Below are 27,603 nucleotides of genomic sequence, written 5' to 3'. Positions count from 1 at the left end.
ATAATAATTTGGCCATCTGATGGGTGCTATCAATGCCTAAGTGAAAGATTTGGTGAAGGGTTTTAAGCAATTTCCATTGGTTTGTGCAGCCCAGATTTCACTTCTTTACTCCATGGCTATACATTCAAGAAGAACATAGGGCCAAATGTTTGGTATGACTTGCTTAGCATAAGCTGTACAACATCAGATGTCTGCTGAATCCAGACACGTAAGGATTGAAGCCAGCGAGGTGCATTCTTCTTATAAATACTTTGTTTAATTATTATGTAGAAATTTTCTAGACACTCACAATTTCTCTTCTTCCATTGTTCTTTTTTTTTTTTTTGATGTTGTCCAGGCTTGGAGAGTTGGCTCACTACAACTTCTGCCTCCTGGGATCAGGCAATTCTTTGAGTAGCAGGGATTACAGGCATGTGCCTGCACGTCCAGCTAATTTTGTATTTTTAGTAGAGACGGAGTGTCCACCATGTTGACTAGGCTGGTCTCAAACTCCTGACCTCAGGTGATCTGTCCCAAAGTGCTGGGATTACAAGCATGGGCAACCACCCCCAGTCCCATTGTTATTAAAACAGCAGCTCTCTTGGTCTTTCAATATTACCTTGTGTATAGTAAATACAATAAATATATTAAGTTTACTTCTACCTTGAGAAAAACAGCAGGTACTCCAAAAACATTAGAAATGGCAAACAATACTTGGTCCTAATATCAGCAAAAATTTTAATGCAAGCTGTAGCAATATTATTAATATGTAATAAGTGTTTTATTTCATTAAACAATGTAACTTTAAAAACATACCTCTCAAAAGTCTGTAGTTTCACTATCAAACTTTTCAGTTTTGTAATTTCTATCAAAAGCAATAGCAATAATTAGCCCAGAGTTTTTAGAAGATTATTATCTAGGTTTGTTCCATATCAGGGGAACCAGCCCCCAATATTTCAACATAGGTTCTTTTCTATTTTCCCTAAATATTGGCTGGTCTGAGAAATAAAGAGAAAGAGTACAAAAGAAAGAAATTTTACAGCTGAGTCTCTGGGAGTGACATCACATGTTGGCCTGAGCCGCAAAACCAGCAAGTTTTTATTAGCGATTTTCAAAGGGGAGGGAGTGTACAAATCGGGTGTGGGTCACAGAGATCACATGCTTCAAAGGCAATAAAATATCACAAGGCAAATGGGGACAGAGCAAGATCACAAGGCCAGGGCAAACTTAGAATTACTGATGAAGGCCCATGTCTTGCTGGGCACACATTATCACTGATAAACATCTTAACAGGAAACAGGGTTTGAGAGCAGACAACCAGTCTGACTAGAATTTCTTCAGGCTGGAGTTTCCCAATCCTAACAAGCCTGGTGGCACTGCAGGAGACCAGGGCTTATTTCATGAACCCTTATCTACAACTGCATAAGACAGACACTCCCAGAGCGGCCATTTTAGAGACCTTCCCCTGGGAATGCATTCATTTTCCCAGGGTTATTCCTTGCTGAGAAAAGAATTCAGTGATATTTCTCCTATTCGCTTTCTGAAAGAAGAGAAATATGACTCTGTTCTGCCCAGCCCCGCAGGCAGTCTGACTTTATGGTTATCTCTCTTGTTTCCTGAAAATCGCTGTTGTCCTGTTCTTTTCAAGGTGCCCAGATTTCATATTGTTCAAACACACATGCTTCACAAACAATTTGTGCAGATAACGCAATCATCACAGGGTCCTGAGGTGATATACATCCTCAGCTTATGAAGATGATGGGATTAAGAGATTAAAATAAAGACAGGCATAGGAAATTATAAGAGTATTGATTGGGGAAGTGATAAATTTCCATGAAATCTTCACAGTTTATGTTCAGAGACTGCAGTAAAGACAGGCGTAAGAAATTACAAAAGTATTAATTTGGGGAACTAACAAATGTCCATGAAATCTTCACAATTTATCTTCTTCTGCCGTGGCTTTAGCTGGTCCCTCCATTCGGGTTCCCTGTCTTCCCGCAACAGTTCCAGGTGGTTATATTCATTTAAAAGGGCTAATTAAATCTCATGCATAAATTACTTGAGTGAAAATAGACTCTTGAAGGGGCTGACTTCTCCAAAAACTAATTTACTTACTAAACTGTATGCTGAAGTCTGAAGCCCATAGAGGGGATGATAAGCTAAGAAAAGTATAACTCAATTGAATTCTCATTTGCCTATGTCTGCTAAAAAAGGTGACTATGGGTGGCCCTTTTAATCCAGAGATCTGAAATCACAAGTTAAATCAAGGTGATTATACACTAATACACAAACAAATAAAGGGAGTGGCTAATGAGTAGAGAGTGTTTGTCTTTTCAGCTTTGACCATTGTTGTATCCTTGGTGCCTAGCACAATAGCTGGTGTAAGTATATACACTACAAACATTTGTTGTGTATATGAAAGGTATGAAGCTAACTGCTCAAACCTTCTACCTTAATTACAACGAAGTAAAATTAGAAAACAGAAATTCCTAATGTTCTCATTCTGCTCTTCTAATCAACTAATGCTTCTAATGGCTACCACTGAAACTTACAGGAGGACCCTTTGAATATGGAAAGTTAATTGAAGAAAAAGGCATCTAATCTATTGAGTCCATGGAAAAAAAAATGAGAGAGAATAAAATAATTTCTTCTAGCTAACATAGCTGTTGGGTGATTAAATTTAAATAGCGAGCATCAGAGTCCATGCTATTCAACCAGTCATGGATAAGTGGGTTAGCAAAGGAGGAAGCAATTGTAATAGCTACTCAAGTAGAAAGCAAAAAGATCTATGAGTCAGGTCTGGTCAGTTCTGTAGTTGGTGATATCTAGGTAGAGTATCCACAAAATACTTGCGAAATGTTAGCAAGCCTGAAGAAACAACTATGTCCTGGAGGGGGAAGTATCTGGTGTTGCACTGAGAATAATGAAATTAAATTTACTGAATAAAGGTTGTTCTTTGCTTCCATGATTAAGAATATACTTTGGAAAGAACCAGACTTATAGTGATAGGATGTGGTGAAGGTGAGGATGTGGAACTAAAATGAAGTACACTATGGTGGGAGCATGAAATGAAACAACTAATTTATATTATATTGGAAACATGAAGTATACAAGGCCAAGTACAGTGGCTTAAGCCTGTAATCCCAACACTTTGGGAGGCTGAGGCGGGCGGATCACAAGGTCAGGAGTTCGAAACCAGCCTGACCAACATGGTGAAATCCCGTCTCTACTAATACTATAAAAATTAGTTGGGCATGGTGGTGCATGCCTGTAATCCCAGCTAGTCAGGAGGCTGAGGCAGGAGAATCGCTTAAACCCAGGAGGTGGAGGTTGCAGTGAGCCAAGATTGTGCCACTGCACTCCAGCCTGGATGACAGAGCAAGACTCCATCTCAAAGAAAAGGAAAAAATACACAGCAACATGTGTACATCTATATGTGTCATTCTTTGACATTTTATGTGACTCTTAGATTTTACATCTACTTTCATTATTTTCTTTCATTTGCCAGAATCGATCTGTTCTGCAAATGCTGTTCTCAGTTTCAGTATTATCCTAACTATAATTACCTTTCTCTTTTCAGCCCCTGGAGGAACACGCATAGATGATGGTGACAAGACCAAGATGACCAACCACTGTGTGTTTTCAGCAAATGAAGATCATGAAACCATCCGAAACTATGCTCAGGTAGAGCCTATTTGAGAGATTGCCCTTGAGTCAGAAAGGAAGCATTTGAAGAGGATTGAGGAAAACTGTATAGAAGCTCTACAGCCCAGCCGCTTTTTAAATAGGAATCTTAGAAAAAGCCTTTAAACATATGAAAATAATGGGCATCAAAACTACAAAAATAGGCCTAGCAGCGTGGCTTGAACCTATAATCCCAGCACTTTGGCCATGGCAAGTGAATCACTTGAGGTCAGGAGTTTGTGACCAGCCTGGCCAACGTGGTGAAACCCCATCTCTACTGAAAAATACAAAAATTAGCTGGATGTGGTGGTGGGTGCCTGTAATCCCAGCTACTTGGGAGGCTGAGGCAGGAGAATCACTTGAACCCGGAAGACAGAGGTTACAGTGAGCCGAGATCGTGCCACTGCTCAACCTGGGTGACAGAGTGAGACTCCATCTCAAAACAAAACAAAAAGAACTACAAGAATATAATGCTTTTTCTTTTCTTTCTTTTTTTTTTTTTGTTAACCTCTCATGGGAATTTATTCTTGGATCAGGAGAATTTGTTTTTCTTGTATACATGTTAAAGAATATGTGAGTATTAGTGTAAATTGAAAATAAAATTTGGGATTTTAATGTAATTTATTTCTTTTGCTTATTGTGTGTGAATTCCCTGCCTGGGTCATTCTTTCCCCATAAAGGGCAATTATTATTTTTACTCTTGGACTCCATCTTGATTACATTAGGAAACGAATACACCAAGAGTTGTAAGTAGGAGTATAGCCTGTGTGTAGGAGAAAAAGGAACTAGATTAAGAAATCATTTCCACAGTTATTACAATAACCAATATTTACAAAATCCCCATTTAAATAAAAACATCATTCCATTTAAGACTGTCTAGATCCTAATACAGTTGCAAACTGTGCTTCACAGTTCTAACATGACCGTAGGGGCCAGTCATCCTTTATTGCCAGTGAATTGTAACATTTTTTGCTCATCTGCTAGAAACATGTTTGTTGTTTACCTAGAGTAGAATCTGTCCTGCACTTTGCTCTCCTCCCCATCACATCATTATCTAAGTGGTTATATCTTTATAATGAATGAATTTGTTTGATCTTACATGTACATTTTGATCGTATTTGTTCCCCTAGGTCATGGTAGCATCTTTGAAATGCTTATAGTTTTTATATTACGTGTGAGCCTGTTTAACTATATACTTTTTTTATTGTAGATCTATGGTGTCATTACGGTGAGTTTCTATACCTCCTTCTGTGTCTTTTTGGTTGACCTAATATTTAATGGTTCTGTTTTATGTTTAGGTCTTCAATAAACTCATCAGGAGATATAAGTATTTGGAGAAGGCATTTGAAGATGAAATGAAAAAGGTAAAAATTCAAATATAATGCCTATCTGTTTTATAGTAATGTAATGGAGGTGGATACAAATTTTATAAGTGGCCGGACGCGATGGCTCACATCTGTAATCCCAGCACTTTAGGAGGCCGAGATGGGTGGATCACAAGGTCAAGAGTTCAAGACCAGCCTGACCAAGATGCTGAAATCCCGTCTCTACTAAAAACACAAAAATTACGCAGGCGTGGTGGCCTATAATCCCAGCTAATCGGGAGGCTGAGGCAGGAGAATCGCTTGAACCCGGGCGGCAGAGGCTTCAGTGAGCCAAGATCGCTCCACTGCACTCCAGCCTGGGTGACAGAGCAAGACTCCATCTCAGAAAAAATAATAATAAAATAAAATTTTACATGTACAATGATATTCCAAAAGTGCCATATACGTGGTAACATGTAGTGAGTTTTTAATAAATGTTTGGTAAATAAATGAGTATGAAAGATCATTAGCTAATAGCTATAGGAAGAAATATGTGATTATTCTGGACTTTTTCCATTAATATTTAATGTAAGACTGTGCTTTGTTCAGTAAGAATAGTTTTACGGGGTATAATCTCTGACTGTGCAGAGGTTAAAATGAAAACTAGAATCAAGATAAAGTGATTTAAGTAGTTAAAGCCTACGAAAGAACATAGCACAGCAGCTAACGTTCAGCAAAATTCTTTAATTCTCTGCAGTTTAGCAAAGGGAATGGAAGCACCTCTTTGGAGATAGAGTGTATGGGTGTAAATCTCAGTAGTCTTTCTCATCAGTGAGATAGCTGTAGTAAGAGGATATACCTTATGGTTGTTGTGGGAATATATGAAATAACATATAAGGAGCTCAGTGTAGTAATTGGTCTCTAGTCAAATCAACAGTAGCATCTCCTTAAAGATGTCCTCTTTAGAGTAATTGCATGTTCCCTCTTCCAGTTTATAACTCCTGTATTTATATATAGCACCACTACCTTTACCTGTTTCAGATTTGTTCGTTACTTTGTCATTGTTTCCAGTTTTAGATATCTATCTAAAGTAAAACACCAAGTAACCATAACATATACTTACTTCTTCCCTACTTACTCTCCCCACTCCTCCCCACACTAACCGCCCCCCACCCCACCCAGTTTAAAGTGGTTCCATGTATAATATTGAAGAGCAATTTGACGATAGTCATTAAAAGAAATGTTTCTTATATAACCCATGCCCCAGCCTTCATGGATTTATAAGAATCCATTAGCATGGATATATAAAGCTATATGTATGAAGATGTCACCACAGTATTGAAAAATAGCCTGAATGTTCATTGGTGGGAGATGAAGACTGGTTAATTAATTTACAATCTATACAGTGGAATACTATGCAGTCTTTTATACATATAGGCATAACTACATGTATTAATAAGGGAAAATGCCCATGACAAATTAAATGGAAATGCGAGGTGCAAAGCAACCATTTGGTAGTAGTTTGACCTGGGGCAGGCAAATTACTTAATATCTTTGTACCTTAGTATTCTTTTCTATAATCGGAGATGGAGCCTGTTGTAGTTATTAATACGCATAAAGTGATCAGAAGAGTTGTCTGGCCCACTCAACAAGTTTTAGCTATCATTAGCATGTAATGCAGTGAAAAACAATATGTGTGTATACATGTAATTATGTTTTAATGTTGATTAATATAATTGAGCAATGTGGTTATTATTTTTTTGATGACCTAATTTTTGTGCCATTTCTATGTGATTAAGTATACTTTAAATGAATATGGTCATATGCGTGAACTTGAAGAAGTGGTGTTAAAATTTTATTTTAGAGGATATTTTTTATTATTCTCATTTAAATGTTATTTTTATAATGGAGAAAAAGGACAAATTAACATGAACTGTCTATACTTATGTTAGTTCTTTCATTCTTCCCCATTCTTGATGCTCCTTGGAGCTTAAGCCTTTGAAACCCTCATTCCCTCATTCCCTGGCACTTACTTAGATATTAACTTCTTTTTAATTTGTTGAGAATTTAATAGGTATAAATTGAGAGGCTAATGGACTGGTTTGGTTCCAGTTCTGCCACTTGCACATAATGTGAATAATCTATAATGTAATAATCCTTAAATTATTGGGGAATAGTAAGTTAATATTTTCTTACCCCCTACGCAGCTAGTGGAATAATCACGTCATCAGGATGGAGACACTTAAGTCTCTGTCAATGCCAGTGAATTCTGCATTGGCACAAAATAATGGAAAATCAGCAAGGCTCCTGTAGTGATAGTGGCCCCTGAGGAATTTCCATGGCAAGCCTAATAACTGGTGAAATGGAGAAAGTAACAGTAGAATGTAGTCAAAGCACAAAGCAGAGGAGAGTTAGGAGAGAGAAGGACATCCCACAGGGCTGAGTACTATAGGAAAATATAATATAGGAAGTGGGTTTTTTGTTTTGTTTGCTTTGAGCTTACATTCAAATTTTTCTAGGGTTGCTACTTTTTCAGTTCCCTGCCTCTGGGGCAAGAGAATCTAAAAGTGTATCCAAAAACCATCAAGAACCTAGAAAACCCCTTTCTCCCTCAACAGTCTTGTTTTGAAGACTGTTGTATTCTGTGAGCTCAGAAAAGTATATATTAAATGTCAAAAGCCTAACTTCAAGTCTTTCCTGTTTTTTCGTTTTTTGTGGGGCTTTTTATTTGTTTCTGTTTTTGCCGTAAAAATTCTACTCAGAGAAAATGGGCATATGTAGCAGGGGAAGAGGTAGTCACCCAAAGAAGTGGAAAAACTTGAAAAAGAATACATTTCAGAAAACATGTCCATCGTGTATACTTAACCCTTTTGCATGCACATAGTCAAACATAAATCCATCTGTTTACATATCATCCAAATATCTCTTTTCCTTTCCGTGAATGTTATCTACAGCTGTGAGTAAATGAACTGAGAAGAAAGGAACCTGCCTGCTCAAGTCACTTTCCACAGCATCCAATTTATCATGAAATGAATTACTATGCTTTGCATATGACCTTCTGTGTGTGTGCCACGTAGCCATGGATGTTCACACTGTTTATCTTCCCACTTCAGTCCTTTGCTTCATAGACATGGTTCCTTTTTTTTTCTTTTCTTTTTTTTTTTTTTTTTTTTTTTTTTGACCCACAGCTTCTCCTCTTCCTTAAAGCCTTTTCCGAAACAGAGCAGACAAAGTTGGCGATGCTGTCAGGGATTCTGCTGGGCAACGGCACCCTGCCCGCCACCATCCTCACCAGTCTCTTCACCGACAGCTTAGTCAAAGAAGGTAATGAGGCTCCTGTTTTCTCGCCTGTCAGACAACAAAAGAAAAATAAACCCACAGATAGTTATAAAAATGCCAGTTGCTCCTTTTGGTGTCCTCTACTACTCATTCTTCACATAAGAGAATATCTGTGTATGTGTGTATATTGCCTTTCAAATAATAAAAGGAGTGGACATGTTAATTGTAGGAAATTTGAAGGAAAACAATATGCACACCTGTGCAAAGACATATTAAGAAAGACTAGTAGCAAATTAAAATCTCATGGAAGACTTGATGCCTAGGTCAAATACCCTGAAATCGATTTGGTAACCTTTTTGCCCTTTGATACAAAATGGCAGCCTTTAACTCTCACCCCTATTGTAAGAACAAAAACTGTTCCCCTCTCAAGGTCTAGAGAAACTGATGCTCAGATACTCATTTTGATTGCACTTTTTAAGATATTCATTATCTCAATTTTAGAAAACAGTTTTAAGTCTGCTGCAATAGAAGAAGTCTTATTTTAATTTTAAGGCATTGAGAGTTGGATAGGCATGCATACCATGATGGTTATAGAATAAAACAAAAGTGGGCTGTTTACTTGTAGGAGGATAATGATAGTCAAATTACAATGCAACACAAAACAGTTATTTTTCCTTAAAAATAAATTAAAAGAGCTTTTGTGCGAACATCTGTTTCTTCTGAGAACTTAAAAAGTTTTCCTCCTACGTATATGAAGTCCTAGCCTCATTCATGCCTGTAGTGAAAGGGGTTATAGTTTTCTTGTAGCTAAGAAAAGAATAGTAAATTGAGAGTCAGTTGGTCTTATTCAGACTCTAGTTTTTAGCTTAAAATCACTCAGATTTATGACAATTCAGACTCTGTAATTGTTGGATGTTATTAGTATTATGACATTTTAAAGTATTTCCCTGAAGAAAATTCACAGTACAACACACATCTTATTTTTGCTATTAGCCATTTTGCACACAGAAAATCAACATAGTATATAAATGTTAACCATTAATTATTTTAAATTATCCTAGCCAACATAACAGAAAATAATTGCCTTTCTAGTTATTTTAAAAACCTAAGTGATGTCTGTAACTTCCTTTGTAATATATCCAAAAGTTACATTATTAGATGGATAGATATGTGATAAAGCAAATACGGCAAAATATTAGTTATAGAAACTAGATGGTGGGCATGTGAGTGGTCATTGTTCAGTTCGTTCAACTTTTCTGTATGTCTGGAAGTTATTATAGTAAAATGTTTGGGGGATGGTGAGGAGAAAAATAACTTTGCTATGGAAGTAGTATAGTGCCTCTGTTATATGGCTTTTCCTTAAACTCTACCATCTTTTACAAACTAGAGGTTTAAACTCATGCTTCCTAATTGGAAAAGCATTGAGAAAATGGCTGGGTATGGTAACTCATGCCTGAAACCCTAACACTTTGGGAAGCTGAGGTAAGAAAGTTGCTTGAGGCCAGGAGTTTGAGACCAGTCTGGGAAACATAGCAAGACTCTCTACTCTTAAAAAAAAAAAAAGAAAATTAAAAACTAGCCAGGTGTGTTGACACACCGTGCAATCCCAGCTGCTCAGGAGACTAAGGCAAGAGGATTACTTGAGCCCAGGAGTTTGAGGCTACGGTGAGCTATGATCACATCATCTTACTACAGCCTGGGCAACAGAGAAAGACTATCTAAGATAAAAAAAAAAAAGAAATAACAAAAATGGTTAAGAAATTAATCATTTTCCCCAACTCATCCAATACATGAGCAAGGGAGATGGGATTATCCTACTAAGTAGAGGAGTAACTATAAAGAAAGTTAAATCTCAATTTTAGGCTCCTAGTTTCAAGCATAGTTTTTCTTTACTTACAATACAGATTACAGCCTAGTATTAATTTATATTAAATTTTATATTGGTTGTATGAGCTAACGATAATGCTAAAAATTCATCTTAACAAGTTGTTTAACATGAACTTTCAGTTAAGATGTAATGCATGTTTTGTTGTCATGGCCATTTTTTTTTTTATTTAGTTTCTCTGCTTATTCAAGGGAAGAAAATCAGGTTTAGTTGGTGTCTATATGAATGATAGACGAATTAAATGCTTTGACTTTCCAGTTACTGAAAGACCTGGGTCAAATTGGTATATAAGGACATGTATTTCTTATGTAACAATAAATGGAAAATTAGGACAGACCTCAGGCTGAACAGCAATATCATTCAGGACTTAAGTATTTTTCTCCTGTTATCATTCATAGCATTAACTTCATCCCAAGGATGCTGCCCCCTCTTGTTATAAGATGTCTGCTGATACAGTTATGGCATATTCTTCCTGGTTCCGGTTCAGTGAAAGAACACTTCTCCTGAACACAGGATAATTTATCTTTCCTTCAGCTGATTGGCTGACACAGACTGCATGACCAGTACAGGTCCAGTAGCAATTGCCAGGGGGGTGCCTTGGGCAGATGAGCTTAAGCGAGGTCACTGAATTAATCATCAGAAAGAGGTGGTACCAGAACTTAGGCTAATGAGTAGTCACTTGGACTGGATAAAATGGGACCTCTTTTAGGAAAGAGGTAAAGAGAATAGAGGCTGCTTAGGCCACATTATCATTAGCTCATAACAATAGTAGAACCTTTAGTTTAGAAAAATCAGTTAAATGTTTCAACGACATCTTAACTCTTCATTAAATAACCACAACATAAATTTAGAAATTTGAAGTGTTCATAGAACTGTCTTCTTGTTATCTGATTATTTCTATTTGGAGTTAAGTGGTAATGTAAATGTGGACATGTGATTGAATGGTTTCCTGATTTAACATAACTAGCTTAATAACGATTTTTTTTTTTAAATCCAGAAAAGTTTAACTTGAAACAGCCTTGATATTTTTATAGCTTAACTCAAGAATATTTTAAAATGCTTTTTATAGCTGGGCGCAATGCCTCATTCCTGTAATCCCAGCAATTTGGGAGGCCAGCGCAGGTGGATCACCTGAGGTCAAGGGTTCAGGACTACGCTGCCCAACATGGCAAAACCTTGTCTCTACTAAAAATACAGTAACTAGCTGGGTTTGGTGGTGCATGACTGTAATCCCAGCTACTTGAGAGGCTGAGGCAGGAGAATCACTTGACGCCAGGAGGTGAAGATTGCAGTGAGCTGAGGTCGTGCCACTGCGCTCCAGCCTGGGCAACAGAGTGAGACTCCATCGCCCCAAAAATAAAAATAGAAATAAATAAATAAATAAAACGCTTTTTACAAAAAGTAAAACTAAGGTAAATGATGTATGTTCATCTATTCATAGCAGTACTTACTATATCTATCACTATCAGTGTTCTTGTACTGGCATCCTTTATTAGCAAATTACTTGATAAAGGTGACATTACAGTTTTGTGTCTCCTAATTTTCTTATGCCTCAAGATCACTGTTACAAACATGAAATACATATGAACCAGAGGGTGAAATAAAGGCAATAACACTGAAGATACTGGGTGTTAAATATGTTTTTGACCAAGGTAAAATAACTTACAGTTAGACCAGGTTGGATTCAAAGAGTCCAAATTTGAAAAATATTTTAATTTATTTTCCTTTTCCTGAAAATGTTCTATTTTGCGTAACGAGAAGAGGAGAATTTGCCTAAAGGTCTATTGACTCTTCCTTTGTACCAAATTTAGTCTTTTAGTTATTTACCCATTTCAGGACACCTGGGTGCTTTGCACACTATCACAATTGGTTTTGCTCATAAAAGGAATGAAATTCTCTTTTGTTTTTGAACAGGCATTGCGGCCTCATTTGCTGTCAAGCTTTTCAAAGCATGGATGGCAGAAAAAGATGCCAACTCTGTTACCTCGTCTTTGAGAAAAGCCAACTTAGACAAGAGGCTGCTTGTAAGTGTTTTCTGGTTAAAGGGTTGTATGTATGATGCCTTTCTTGGAGCTTAAGCAATGCCTGCAATGTAGTATATGAGTAATATCCCTGGATCTATGTTGACTTGGAGCACTGTTCCTTTTATTTCTGTGTAATTGTTAGTAGAAACTGATTTCATTTTAATCTTTATTTTGTCACCAAATGGCACAATAAAATTAAAGAATTGTGAGGAATATAGACTTCCAAATTTGTAAGTTTGTTGACATAGTATTAATATTTATCAGAATTAAGACTTTCTTTTATAGCCATAACTTTTTTGTTTTTTGGAGACAGAGTCTGGCTCTGTCACCCAGGCTGGAGTGCAGTGGCACAATCTCGCTCACTACAACCTCTGCCTCCTGGGTTCAAATGATTCTCCTGCCTCAGTCTCCTGAGTAGGTGGGATTACAGGCGCTCTCCACCACACCCAGCGAATTTGGGGATTTTTTTAGTAGAGACGGGGTTTCACCATGTTGGCCAGGTTAGTCTCAAACTCCTGACCTCAAGTGATCCGCCCACCTCAGCCTCCCAAAGTGCTGGGATTACAGGCATGAGCCACCGCACCCAGCCTATAGTCATAACCTTCTAGACATTTTAAGGTTTTAATATGATAAAAATTTCATCAATCTCACTTAATCAAATACTTGTGATCTCTGTCTTGAGTAGCAGTCAGACTGTGCTCATCTCAAATGTGTGTTAAATAGTTTGCTAAAAAAATAAAAGTTTAAACAAGATTTCCTTGGAAATACTTAAGCTGTTGCAGAAAGTAAACAAGTTAATTGTGTCACAGTTGCTTGATTATATTTTTATTTCTCCATCTTTGTGTTTTCCTAAGAAAATCCAGAAAAATGTTTTGTTCTTATAATTTCTTTTTTTTTTTGCCACACAATATCTCATTTTATTATTATTTTCTATGTGCTCCCTACAATTTCTTTCTTCTTGATGCAGCAGCTGTGAAATGCCAAGATTTCTCCAGGTGGAATTGCTTTTACAGTTCTAGGATAAGGTGTAAAAATAAGACACATCCCTGCCATCTTCTTTTCACCTGGCCTTTTCTCTGTTGTTCTCTTCCAATGTGTTTCAGTGTCCAAGGGTCCAATCCCATGAGATAATTCTAAGACTATCGCTCTTCCTCAAGGACACATGAAAGTAATTTTAAATGTATATACTTGCAATTTAAATCACTTAAGAATACTTTGTTTCTTGAAGTTTACCTTAAATAGATTTGTGTGTTTAAAGTTTTTACATTATGGTAAAAGTCTAGGTTCTAGCTCATAATAATTTTCATTCCTCATATGTTTACTGAATGCCTACCCTGTGCTGGGCATGGTACAACAAGCTGCAGAGCCAGTAGAGAACAGGATAGAAAGGTTGCCTGCCCTTGTGAAACCTACTTTCTAGTGGACTTAGGGCAAATCCCTGTAAACAGAAGCAAAAGTCACAGAAGATAAGTGAATAGGTTGCTGAGGAAGGTGGAGGTTCATACAAAGGGAACATATTTCTTGTCCATGAGGCTGTGGGTTGTCTATAGGTTAGCTCTGTCTTGGCTATGCCTTTTCATTCAGGCACAGGCTGAGGGAGCAGCTCCCATCTGGCCCATTCTGTCTTCATGGCAGAGTACCAGAACACAGAGACTGAACTGAACCTCTCAGGTATCTTAAAAACTCACCTATGGATGCTGCCATGCCTGGCAATAGACTGGGAAAATCCAGTCCACTAATAGGCTGCTTCTCCACCTCTGCAGATAGACATAGCAAGGAGGGGGTTCTCTTAATACTCTTGAAGTAGAGGAGGTGGATGATTGGGAAAAAAGATACAGGCTATCCGGTTATTTCTTAAAGCAGTAATTTTCTTAAAGATATTCACAATTATAGCCCAGTTAGCTTAATTAGGTGGCTTCATTTACAAAATTCATTTTCTTTTTGGAAACACATGCCATCTAGCTGTTTTTACTAGGTTTGTTTGTGTTTGTGTGTATACATGGAACATAGGTGGTGGTTTCTGCGAGAAGCACATAAACTGGGTGAGAACAGGGTAGTTACCTCTGCACTATGCCTGCCTGATATTTGTTGAATCAATAAGAGAATGAAGAACTAGTGAGTCAGTTCCACTCTTTAGGAGGAAATTTTGTTTCATGAACATATACAACAAAATTCTCTTTAACTCTGAACTACTACATTTTAGGAAAATTAGTATATTACCAGACTTTAGCTATCACCCACTATTATAACACAGAAGAAAGAACAATTTATAGCAACTCAGAGAGGAGAGGGAATGGGAAAAAACACCCTTATTACTGACAAAGCAAGTGGTGATTAAGAAATTAAAGATATTGCTCTCTTCCTTTATTTATTCAATAAGTATGTATTGATTATATTATATGCCGGAAACTTCCAAGAGCTGGGGAGATTGAAAAGAACCAAATGAACAGACCCTTTCCTTCATGAAGCTTATATTCTGTTTCAGGAGTGTGGGCCATAAACTAAAACCTGTAAAATATGTATTATAATAAAGGTAAAAATTAAGTAGGGGCCCAGTGTGGTGGCTCACACCTATAATCCCAGCACTTTAGGAGGCAGAGGCAGGTGGATCACTTGAAATCAGGAGTTCAAGACCAGCGTGACCAACATGGTAAAACCTTATCTCTACTGAAAATACAAAAAATTAGTTGGGCGTGATGGTGCACACCTGTAATCCCAGTTCCTCGGGAGGCTGAGGCAGGAGAATTGCTTGAACCCGGGAGGTGGAGGTTGCAGTGAGCTAAGATCACGCCACTTCACTCCAGCCTGGATGACAGAGCAAGACTCCATCTCAAAACAAAATTAAGTAGGAAAGAGTTAAAGAGCTTCCAAATGTGGGTTATGATTTTCAGTGGTGGAAGGCTCTCTGTGATAAGATGACATTTGTGTAAAGACTTGAGGGAGGTGTGGAGCGAACTGTTCAAGTATCTCCACATAGAGCATTCCAGGCAAAGGGAATGGGGAATGGGAAGGCCCACGTTGGGGACAGCAAGGGGAGAGCAGGTAAGAGTGAAAGTTTAGATAAGCTCAGAGAAGTAGCAAGGCCTGTATCATCTAGGGCTTTGGCTTGTATTCCAAATGAGATAGAAAGCTTTTGGAAATTCTGTGCAGAATGGTGTGTAATGTGATTTTGAATCTCAACAGGATCACTCTTGCTGTCACTTTGGGAATAGACTCAGGAGCAAGAGCAAAAGCAGGGAGACCTTAATCTAGGGATGAGATGATAGAGATTTGTACCACGGTAGAGTTTCTCTAAAAAATACAAACCATGTTCCAAGTTAAAAAATGACATGGTATGGTTTAGACTGGCTTCCCCTCAACTTAATCTGAATAATAATTTTCAATGTATTCTATACTATTCATAAGAATTTGGAATGTAGTTCATAAGTGATATGTGTGAGTGATATGAACATAACTTTAAATCAAACTTTGCAGTCACACTCTTCCTAAATAGAATATTGAGTGCTAGCACAGAGTAATGGAATAAGTATTGACTTTGGGGCACACAGCTCTGTTCTTAAATATTTTTGGCGGCATAAATTGGGTCAAGCTGCTTAACCTTGTTGAAACTTAGTTTATCATCTAGAAAAAATGTCTGCTTTACACAGTTGTTATGAGGAAAGTGCCAGTACATTTTGATTCATAGAAGAAACTCAATAAAAATACATTAGTTCCCTGCCCTGGAGATTTGGAAGATGTGGAGTGGTAGAGGAAATATCAGTGATGCAGTTTCAGTGTGGTATAAAATGTTTGCCTTATTATGAATGCATGTTTGATAGCTGCTCCCACCAGCTCTCTTCTGACATTTTGAAACATATGACTCAACAGGGGAAATTAATAGGATGATAGAACATTGAAATTTGAATCCTGACATAGGAGCCCTCCAGCTGTGTTCCCATAGGTGGTGGCAAACACATTACAGATCTACTGAGGCTTTTCCTGGAACCACATAGCCATTGGCCATGTGTGTGCAAATCTAACCAATACAAAAGCCTGGATACGTTTTTTAGACCCCGCAGCAGTCTGAAAAATGGGAGAGCTTTGAAAATCATCTTAATTTCATAGATGGGTGTTGGACTCACCCAAGATTAGATCATGACTAAGTGTGACTGAGATTCTGCCAAACTGTGTAGGGTAAAATGGAAATGAGGTGAAAATATGAGAGCAGCTATGGTATATTGCTCTTTTTGAAAATTTCCATCAGAATTACGTCATAAACTAGAATTGGTGTGGTAGGTGTCTTAGACCTTTTTTATTACTTACAACAGAACACCTGAAACTGGGTTATTTATACAGAAAAGGAACTTATTTCTTACAGTTATGGAGTCCCATATCAAGGGGTTGCATCTGGTGAGAACCTTCTTGCTGGTGGGGACTCTGCAGTGTCCCACGAAGGCTCAGAGTATCACACGGTGAGGGGGCTGAGTGTACTAGCTCAGGTCTCCCCTCCTCTTTTAAAGCCACCAGGTCCCCTCCCAACATAACCTATTAATCCATGAATGGATTAATCCATTCATGAGGACAGAGCCCTTATAATCCAGTAACTCTTTAAAAGCCTCACCTCTCAATACTGCCACAGTAGGGTCCAAGTTTATCTCAATCGCTTACCTTTTTTTCTTTTTCTTTGTGAAGCTGCCTAATTTCAGAAGATGTTTAGCTCAGTCGCTCAATAAATAGACCAGCGATTTGTTGTTTTGTAAAACAGTCTTATTCTTTTCTTCCAAATATGAGATATTCTAAGTGAAATTAAGATTTTGTCCTTTATGCTTGCCGAAATTTGAATGGCTTTGTGTATAATAGTCTCCCTTTTTCTCTTTCAGGAACTCTTTCCAGTTAACAGACAGAGTGTGGATCATTTTGCTAAATACTTCACTGACGCAGGTCTTAAGGAGCTTTCCGACTTCCTCCGAGTCCAGCAGTCCCTGGGCACCAGGAAGGAACTGCAGAAGGAGCTCCAGGAGCGTCTTTCTCAGGAATGCCCGATCAAGGAGGTGGGAGAACACGGGCAGACATCACTGCAATGTACATGAATGAAAGGAATTACATGGGCTGTGTAGCAAAGGCTTTCCTTAAAAAGTCTGCCCTATGCTTATTGCTCTAAATTTATCCACTTATTCCTACCACTTAAATTAACTCAGCTTCAAAGTATAGATTTAGAATCTTCCATTTTTGTTAACACTCTAGGATGGTCCAGAAACTAATAGTGATTTCCACACAAATGACATTTTACCAGGCTGCTATGATTTTCAAAATATTTCATCTGTCAAATAGATTTGACTATCCACTATCAGTATAGCCCGTTATGTGGTAGTTTTTAAATTTTGTTGCAGATTATCTAACCTGATTAAGCATTTGTCTAGTGTTTGGAATTAACACTGGATTTTTTGTTCATCACTCTGTATGAATATGTAGGCTTTTTATTTGAAAAAAGCTTGAATTCTTATCATGGGAAAAGACTAGTTGGATGTGTGACTTGTTTAATCCCACTCACACTTGAAATAGCTGTGTTTCCCTATAATGTAAAAGCTATCTTTTTTATAATATGCATATACATAGTTCGTATATACATGCTATAGTTCACAAAGCTATGACTATATCTTTTTTTTTATTTTTAATGTATCTGGAGAAAACTTTCTATTTGAAGTTTTAAATCTTTCACACAACAATCTAAAAATTAATATAAAGCGTTCTTTTCTTTTTTTCCACCTGCTCCAAAATGCCTGACCTGCACCTCCTTCCATGCTCCAAGCCCTGCATGGTTAAAGGCTGGAGAATGTAGGACTGATACTACCCAGCAGGTGGAGGTGTTGGAATGACAAATATTCTTAAGTCTCATGATATTAAGGAAAGCAGTATGTTTAGTCATATTTCTTCAAGCAAGAATTTGTACATGATTTTCCATGGGGAAAAGAAGGAAACCTAAAAAGCCTTGTGATGCTTGTAGATGGCAGGATGTCGCACTTTCATGTGGCTTCCTCCAGCCAGCACAGAGACTGGGACTGCCCAGCTCCTTCTGCTTTCAAAGGCTACTCAGGTCACTGCTGGCATTTCTGCACGCCAGGCCAGAAGTAAAGAAAGCAATGTGTTTCCACTAAACAAGAAAAGGGAGGAGAAATAGGTTTTACTACTACTCACAAACTAGTATGCTGGAGATATAATGATGACTTTTAATCACTTCTGAGGCCCAACCTCTATTTATTATTTTATTTTAAAAGGAAAAAGCCTTTCAAATAAATTTGATATAAAATACATTGTTAGGCAAGCCTATATTCCATACTGTCAGGGTTGAGTATAAATTTGCATATTTATACATAATTCAAAGGGGAAAATAAGTTACTGAATACTGCTGAATTGATGTATATGAAATCTAAAAATTGCCTTTGCACTTTACAATTTATTTACAAATGAACTTTTCGCTGAGATGGGGCATAACGATCATCAAAAGTAATGACTGAAGAATAAATTGTGGAGAATGGACCTGTACAAACCCAAGATGGTATCCATCAAGAGGTTTTAAAGTTTAGGGATGGAGATAAAAGTTCACAACTCTATTGCCTTCTTTAAATCTCCAAAAAGTCAAACTGGCCCAAGTATCCCTACTCTACTAGACTCAAAGGGGTTTCTCTATGAGGAAACAAAAATCCTCTCTTACTCCACATTATTCAGCAGCTCCTGACCACAGCTAAGCCTATTAATTTTGGTACTAAAAATAAGTCTACTTGAGAACAAATCATTGTATTTTTTCTCCCTCTTCCAGTCTGAGAATGCAGACAAGGAAAGGAGAAGCCAAGCAGATTGTTTCTTAGCTGCCCCAAAACATTGACTCACTGGGCAGCTAGCGGGGAGGAGGGAGCTCTCCATCTGCCTGTTACTTTCTGACCCCATTTCCATGAAATGTAGGTGGTGCTTTATGTCAAAGAAGAAATGAAGAGGAATGATCTTCCAGAAACAGCAGTGATTGGTCTTCTGTGGACCTGTATAATGAACGCCGTTGAGTGGAACAAGAAGGAAGAACTTGTTGCAGAGCAGGCTCTGAAGCACCTGAAGGTAACAGCCCTTAGCAAGGAACTGACCCAGCCAAGGGCAAACTGCAGCTTTTTTTTTTTTTTTTTATTGAGACAGAGTCTCGTTCTGTTGCCTCGGCTAGAGTGCAGTGGCACAATCTGGGCTCACTGCAACTTTGAACTCCTGGACTCAAGTCATCCTCCCTCCTCAGCCTCCCAGCTAGCTGGGACTACAGGTGCTTGCCACCACATCTGGCTAATTTCTTCATTTTTTGGTAGAGATGTTGTTTTGCTATGTTGCCCAGGCTGGTCCTGAAATCCTGCATTCAAGCTATCCTCCTGCCTCAGCCTCCCTAAGTGTTGGGATTGCAGGCATGAGCCACCACCCCTGGCCCAAATTTGTCTTAATTGAGAGTATGACAAATGGGTTCCAACTACAATTACCCCAGACTCAGACTAAACATATACTTTCTAATTTTTTTCAAGTTTGCACCCACCGTTCATGAGAACATAGCAGTGAATAAACTGTCCATGTTACTTTGATCAGGGAAGGCCCTTTAGAAGAGATAAGTATTGAATTGAGTAAGTCTCAGAAAAACAATGGCTGTGCATCAGTGTCAGAAAGTCAAGGATATTTCTAAATGAATGCTTTTTATCCCAGCACCTCATCAAGATTCTTTCTCTGTACCCACTAAGAGTCCAAATATGAGAATCTGCCTATATTAAAGATAATTGCTATGCCTGCTATGTCTAAGAGATACTGTGAAAATGCAGTCATATCCTCTACAATGTCCATTGTATTACTGGACTGTGGCTCTGCCATTGAGAAAGTGTGAATCTTCTTCCCAGTTCCCTCACAGGTCTGCCATACTGCTTTGTTCCTACTGTTCTGTTCCCCTCACCCTGTTGGACACAATATGATGATAACAAGGTATTAATCCTAAAGTCAGTCTTTTCTAAGCAACCCTCCAGGTTATTGTTACGGTTCCAGCAGTGTCAGCTGTGTACCTCCCACACAAGTGATGGCTTTTACTCTCCACTTCTGTTCTAGCAATATGCTCCCCTGCTGGCCGTGTTCAGCTCCCAAGGCCAGTCAGAGCTGATCCTCCTCCAGAAGGTTCAGGAATACTGCTACGACAACATCCATTTCATGAAAGCCTTTCAGAAGATTGTGGTTCTCTTTTATAAAGGTATCCATCCATGTGCCACTGCTGTGCTTCTGTGTTTTGCTGAAGCTCTTTGAGGGGCAGAGCAGGGAATGAGGCAGAGGAGGTCGTGGGGCTCTGTTTAGAGATGGACAGCAAGATGCTAATTTGTGGAAGTTTTATTGAGGCAACCATACCACGTAGAGAGAGGAGGCATACGCGCCACATATGTTTTGGCTTGGAAACTCTGCTTAGGCCCCTGGGCACTTTTCATTGGTAGATGAACTGGTAATTGTTTCTTGGGGATGGTGGAAAATAAATGTAATTATATAAAATTGAGCCTGTTTTTGAATTGTAAGGATTAGCTCTAATAACAATGATTATCAAAACACTATATATATTATGTTCAGACCCTTTTAGGTACCATAAATCTGACTTTAAAATTACTGAAGTAATTAGCCTTTTTACTTTGTATTTTAGTTACTTGGCCCATCTATTCTTCTATTTTCCAAGGGAATGGCTATTTTTAGGTTTTCACATTTACTGTCTTTTCATTGTATTTATAAGGATTAGGTTGCCATGACAACTGGCACTAAAAAATGAATGCTAAAGGTTTTAACTGATCTCAATCTGTATACCTACAGCATACCAAAATGTCCTAGGCTATTTTTTGGGCCTAAATTTATATAGTTTTGTGAAGGAGAAAAAGGAACACTTAAGAAATGATACATTTTGAACATTATAACATGTTTATGTTATTATATTGATAAATATCATGATATCAGAAAAGTTAACCAGCCAAATGTTTATTTTCTCTTTAATGTGTTCCTAAATTTGTCTATTTTGAATTATATCTTGGGAATTTGGAAAATAAAAGTTGTACATAAATAATAGCTCTTTTAAAAATGTTTAATAGCATTTCACAATGAATTTTAATTGGCCACATAGATTCTTCAAATGAATGAATCTTGTCCACAAGTGTTTGGGTGATATTTTACTTTTTCAGAGCACAAAGTATTCAGCAACAATTATAATAGTAGGAAAATATGATGGCCACCCAATTGCCACTTGAGGTTCAGTAATTGGTGTTTTCTCCAACCAAATCTGAGTTGGGTCTTCTTGGATTTAGTTATAAGATAGCAGTGCCCTAAAACTAGGCCCCACCCAATGATACCCAAAGTGATCCACCCATCAGAACCAAACCTGCAAGCCGTGTTACCAACTCATAGATGGTACCCAGCAGCCAAGAATGAGAAGTGGAGCCCAACCTTCCGTGGCCACAGCTGGCTCCATTTGTAAAACTGGCAGAGAGGCTTATGGAACAGGTTTCACTGTTTTGAGGGTGGTAAATTTTTTCCACTACAGAAAACCAAACTGTTCATAAACTAGTTACCTGAACATAGTTTGCTTTCTTGTCATTTAAAAGATAACTCAACCAGTGTTTCTCACCAAATTTTTTTTTTTACTGAGACATCATTGTTTGAGTCTCATCTTCAGGAGCACCCTATCTTATTATTGCAATGAAATCACAAAGAATCAGCAAACCCCTTGTTATGGGAAATGGCATCTAGGTGGCATATGAACTATTAAAATCCTGCAGATTTCTCATTTTAACCACTAATGCCAACCTCCTTTTCCTTTAGACTTCTTATAGCAACTACTGACAGGTAGTAAAACTGGCTACTTTGAGTTTTTTCTCATTCATCAGCCCCAGATGCTAAGGGTCAGTATGACCTGAAATTATAAAACAACTCAAGAAGTAAGCACTGGGAAGTAAAAAGAAGAGGCATGAGCTCTTAGGCTCATTGATTAACTAGGTAATCAGCGTTTAAATAACCTAAAATTCGTTAGGTCTGTGGCAAGTATGACCTGGCCCCAGGGAACACAGGAAGGAAGGGTGAGTGTCAACATCAATTTTAATTCTGCCTTAGTTATTTTTGGAAATGAAATTGGGAAACTTTTTTAAAAGTGGAAACCTAAAATACATCACTGAACTAACATTTTAAATACCATTTTCTAGGTAATTTTGTAATATTCCACAAAATGATATGTATAGTCTGTTTTACTAAGTGAAATAATTCCATGTTTTCGCTTGAGAACATGGAATCCCTGAGGAATGATTGTTCCATACCATGTTAAGAGCATTACTGTGTTAACTGTGTTTACCATCTTGTCTCTGTTTTGCCAGATTTTTACTTTCACCTTATTTTGTCCACCAAACACTTGTGCACCAGGAGACATGTATTTGATTTGTTTCTGTAAAGATCTGATGCTCTCATTCTGTGTTTTATATGCGTAGAAAGACTTAATAAACAGTGAGTGTTAAAGCACTCCTTTCCTAATATGCCTAAGAATTACCCAGAGAGCTTGTTATAAAACACAGCTCCCCTAGAGATTCTGATTCAGTAGGGCCTGGATTGGGCCTGAGAATTTTCATTTTAGCAAGTTTCCAAAGTGATGCTCTGACTGTTGTACCAGGACCACTGGTGTAAAGTACATAGAATTCAAGAAGCAACAGATGCTATGAACTCCAGTAACATGTTCAAGACTATACTTACCTTTGATTTCATGTACATATCCACATCTTACAAATACGGAATAGTGTCTTCTCTGCTGCTTTTACCAAGTTTCTGCGGATTCCTTTAGTTTGTCATAAGGAACATAGTTTTTAAAATGTGGTTTTTAAAATGTAATGGAAACCGTTGCTCCTTTTTAATTTTCATTTTTCTGTCTCTGTTACACACACAGCACACACAAACACATACATGGACATACACACACACAGCTCCCCTTTCCCAACGTGTCCAGAACTTGAGGATAACAGAAACTTGGGCATATGATTAGCCATGGCAAATCTAATTACTTAATTGAATATCATTATTGAAAGATATATAAATCTTTTTTATATAAATAACAGTGGAATAAAAGCAAATAAACTAAATAATACTAGTCAGCAAAGAAAAAAGTGGTGATATATCATTTTGCAAAGATTCTCTTTCTGTATTAAAATCTAGATTTGTATATTTCAGGCAGTAAGAAAGAGTAAATCCATTGCTAACTTTCAAGCGTCACATTATTGACTTTTAAAAATAATTTTCTCTTATTTTTCCCTAAAGATAAGTCCCATAGACTCAGCGTGGTCTAAAATGTATAAAACTACCTTGTCAAGTACTGTTATTATCTCTGTCATGGGTTTTCTTGTTTGCAGAAGTTTTTTAGGTTAAATTCTATCCTGCATGCAAATTTTTCTAAAAGGAATTTTTTATTCTAGTTCTAAAAAAGGGTGAGTGCCCTTCTCAGCATATATTCCCAGCATTCTTAGGGTAAATTATTTTTGACTTGTGTCCCTATGTGACATTCCTAATAAAAAAATTCTGAATTTCAAGAGTTTCAAGTGACATAGTTTTAGACTAACTTTCTAAATAACTAACATGATCTAAAATTTAGCAGTTCTCAAGCCACTTTTACAATATTGTCTCTTTGATCTTCATCAATACATTAGAACTCTACAAATTGAGAAATGTTTATTTTTTTCTCATCAAGTTAACAAATTTATTCCTTATACATGTGTTGAATGGATACTATGGGGCAGGTATTTCATTAAATGCTGGAAATGAGATGAACAAAATATAGTGCCTGACTTCCTGAATTTCAGGATGTAGAAGAAAACAAAGAATTACAGTCACCATGTCAATTGCTGAAATAAGCCTCACACAGAGGGTGTCAGAAGGGATAGGACCACAGAGGAAGGACACCTAACTTGTTAAAGCTAATTTGGAGGGGGAGAAGTGAAGGCTCTCGAGGTACATGCATCTCACCAAACATTGTGAAGAAGTTGGCCAGATAGAAGGGGAAACATATATTCCAGTCTCTGTGTGCCATCATACAATGTCTTCCTTTCTTACTGTCTTTTACTGTTATTCTGTATTCCTAAGAGGCATTTATGGAATATCCCACCAAACATGACTTCTCAGTTTTAATTAACTCTTTTCCCCACTTTATCCTTAGTGAGGGAAAAAATTGTCTGATTCTTTATCCCTCAAGGAGTTCCTTCCTTTTCAGACCTTTCCTTTCACTAAATAGAAGTTGAATTTCTTCTTACACTCTTTGATGTTAATGCTTTGCCTCTATGGTGTTCCATGTAGATACTTCAGTAGCTTTTAGTTAATAATTTTCCAGTGCTAGAAGTTTGATCTTTCAGCAAGTAGTTATTACTAAACTGGGTTCTTCTAAGAACTCAACACTGCACCATTAATGTGTAGACTCCTCTTATTTTAAATTCTCCTTCCTATTCTTAACATTAAATATTCTCAATTAATGGCAATTTAAGAATATGAAGGCACAAGATTTGCAGTAAACAATGCATTTGATAGGTTTTGCCTATCATTTAGTGTGCTTTTCACAAGCACTGACATCAACAAGCATTTCAGTAGTTGCATGGTCTCTTTCAGCCTCTGTGGGGCAATAAAACATAGGAATGAGCTCTCAACCTTCCAAAGGAAAGCTCAGACAAATAGTATCACTAAACTGCAGTCTACATCAGCTTTCCAACCGATACTTCGTATCATCCTCAGTTCATTAAGGTGTGGAAAAAAAAATCAATTCTCCTTTCCGTGTTTGTCACAGTTTAAAATTATACTGTTTGTTTAGAACATTAATGATAGTTCAGTAGTGCATGAATATAATTTATAAACTCAAAAATATACATACGTTGGGTGTATATGCCCAAAGTTATCCTACAGACAGGAAGACATGATCCATTTGATAATTACTGATCTAATCACAAGCATCTTAAAGACAAATTACAAATTATATAAAAGGGACTTTTAAAATCTCTGTTAATGTTCTTTAAAAGTCTCTGCAAGGCAGTCTTGCATAATAACAGGTCACTTCCTTGGGACACAACTATCTGCTCCTCAACTCTATGACAGTTAGGCTCTGATGGCTAGTAGAAATTTCTTTTATCTCAGTGGAGAGCTGGAAACAAAGAGCTAAAATAATTAGAAGCTAAGAGTAATTCTATAGGACCCCTGATTGTAGCTCCTGCATCCAGTCTCTATAAGTAAATTCAGACTTCTTGCTTCCTTTGCAAAATGTAGTGTTTTTGGTGATAATAATAAACAAGTTTTTTTTAATAAAAAAAGAACTGTATTTTCATAAACAAATCATGTTCATTTTAGTCAGGTCAGTCTCTTCAATTTAATCCAAGAACATTTTCCAAGAGCCAATAATTCTTTAAAAATAAAAAAGCCAATGTTTTTGTTATGAAAATATTAGTGATGTTTTAAATGAAAACAGTATTAAATTGTTTCTGTCATTTTCATAAGTTGAATTACATTTTTAACTGAAAATATATCATTCGAGTAATTTATTAACATTATATGGCTTTATCAGTATTTGTACTGAATTGAGCACATCTCAGGGACAATAATAAATGCTTTGTACCTGTTTTCTATCTCGTTTCCCACTACAGATTCCCAAACAACAACTCACTAGGACATTAGAGCATTGGGAGAATATGTACACTTATTTTTATATTCTCATTCTTAACATTAAATACTCTCAATGGTATCTTGAGAATATCAAGGCACATTTGTGGAATTTAGAGTTTTAGACAAAAGATAGTTAACATTTTTTTGTTGTTGTCAGAAGCCTGTAGGAAACTAGCTAATGTGTCTGTTTTCTCTTAATGTAGTAGAGGAAAAATATTACTCTTGTAATTTGATATACTGTGGGAAAATAAGTTGTGATTTACTGATGGAGAAAATGTAGAACTTCAGTTTATGTGTGTATTACTCCCACAACCCAGAAGTTCCTTTTTATATCTAATTGCTAACATCATTATTGCATACTATCTACATTTTTTTTCCTTTGCTATTTTTCTCCTAAAAAAGAAAATCCCAATCCCCTTAAAAGACACTGGTGATTTGAGGTTGCTCTTTAATCAAGATATGGTTGAACTTGGCAGGACACAAAATGTTCTAAAATACTGGAATTGCTGATTCATTTGCCAAATTACAAAATAATTCTATTTCCTACCAGCAAATTAGCACTGTGAGAGATTTCCAAGTCCTAGTAGTGAGCTATAGGCTTGCATTATATCATGCCTAAGAAGATGTGTATCATCATGATCATTACTTAAGCCTTTAGTAAGCTATCAAAATAGGGCACTGTGCTACATGAAAATCAACTTGGTTCCTCTCTTCTGATAAGTAACAGAATGCTTTATATTAGAAACGATTGCTTTCTATTAAACTGTAAGACATGAAGTTGTTTTGAAACATGACATTTGTGTAGTAACTTTGAAATCTTTGATTTCAAATTGCAGCTGATGTTCTGAGCGAAGAAGCAATACTGAAATGGTATAAGGAAGCACATGTTGCTAAAGGCAAAAGTGTTTTTCTTGACCAGATGAAGAAATTTGTTGAGTGGTTACAAAATGCAGAAGAAGGTATGATTCTGTTTAAAAACTTTGATAACCTTTAAACACTGTCTCATCATATGTCAAAATATTTACCACAGATTTTACTTGCTTTCTTAAAACTAAAATTCTTGAGTTATCTTTTGTATCAAACATTTTGCCGACATCTTAGCTTTTCTTTCTGAAATCACGGCGGTAAAAATCTCTACATGTAAAAACAAAGAACGAAATGAAATGCTTAAATTATCCACTCTGATGGAGGACAGTAAGGAAGAAATGATCAGTAGATGTGAAAGGAGAAAAATACATTTAACTTAATCACACATTATGGAATCTATAGATTTTTATGACACCTTTACCAATTAACTGGCAATTTTAAATAATGGAAATGTAAGATCGAAGGATAATAATGGATAAGAGTGAATTCAGGCCAGGTGTGGTGGCTCACACCTGTAATCCCAGCGCTTTGGGAAGCCGGGGAGGGTGGATCACCTGAGGTCAGGAGTTCGAGAGCAGCCTGGCCAACATAGTGAAACCCTGTCTCTATTAAAAATACAAAAAAAATTAGCCAGGTATGGTGGCACACGCCTGTAGTCCCAGCTACTCGGGAGGCTGAGGCAGGAGAATCGCTTGAACCAGGAGGCGAAGGTTGCAGTGAGCCAAGATCGCGCCACTGCACTCCAGCCTGGATGACAGAGCAAGACTCCATCTCAGTAAATAAATAAATAAATAGAGTGAATTCAATTAAGAATAAAAAGTTTAGGCATGAGCAGTGACTCATGCCTGTAATCCAAGCACTTTGGGAGGCCAAGGCAGGCGGATCACGAGGTCAGGAGAGC

At 37.2% G+C, this 27,603-nt stretch overlaps 1 protein-coding gene across 2 annotated transcripts in view; it reads left to right on the top strand.

Annotated features, from left to right (window-relative positions):
* The window catches only part of BZW2 (basic leucine zipper and W2 domains 2), a 58,832-nt gene extending 31,332 nt beyond the window's left edge, over positions 1-27,500 (top strand). For both annotated transcript variants that reach the window (XM_011961740.1, XM_011961741.1), the window contains exons 4-11: positions 3,560-3,663; positions 4,962-5,027; positions 8,156-8,291; positions 12,046-12,155; positions 17,015-17,185; positions 19,095-19,241; positions 20,250-20,388; positions 26,672-27,500. In XM_011961740.1, coding sequence (XP_011817130.1) covers positions 3,560-3,663; positions 4,962-5,027; positions 8,156-8,291; positions 12,046-12,155; positions 17,015-17,185; positions 19,095-19,241; positions 20,250-20,388; positions 26,672-26,829 — 1,031 coding nt within the window. In that variant the 3' untranslated portion in view covers positions 26,830-27,500. The remainder of the gene's footprint in view (positions 1-3,559; positions 3,664-4,961; positions 5,028-8,155; positions 8,292-12,045; positions 12,156-17,014; positions 17,186-19,094; positions 19,242-20,249; positions 20,389-26,671) is intronic.
* Positions 27,501-27,603: the final 103 nt, after the last annotated feature.

This window comes from Colobus angolensis, unplaced genomic scaffold (genome assembly GCF_000951035.1).
Source record: "Colobus angolensis palliatus isolate OR3802 unplaced genomic scaffold, Cang.pa_1.0 Scaffold568, whole genome shotgun sequence".
NCBI lineage: Eukaryota > Metazoa > Chordata > Mammalia > Primates > Cercopithecidae > Colobus > Colobus angolensis.
The sequence above is the reverse complement of the archived record's forward strand: the minus strand, read 5'-3'. Positions and strand labels throughout refer to the sequence as shown.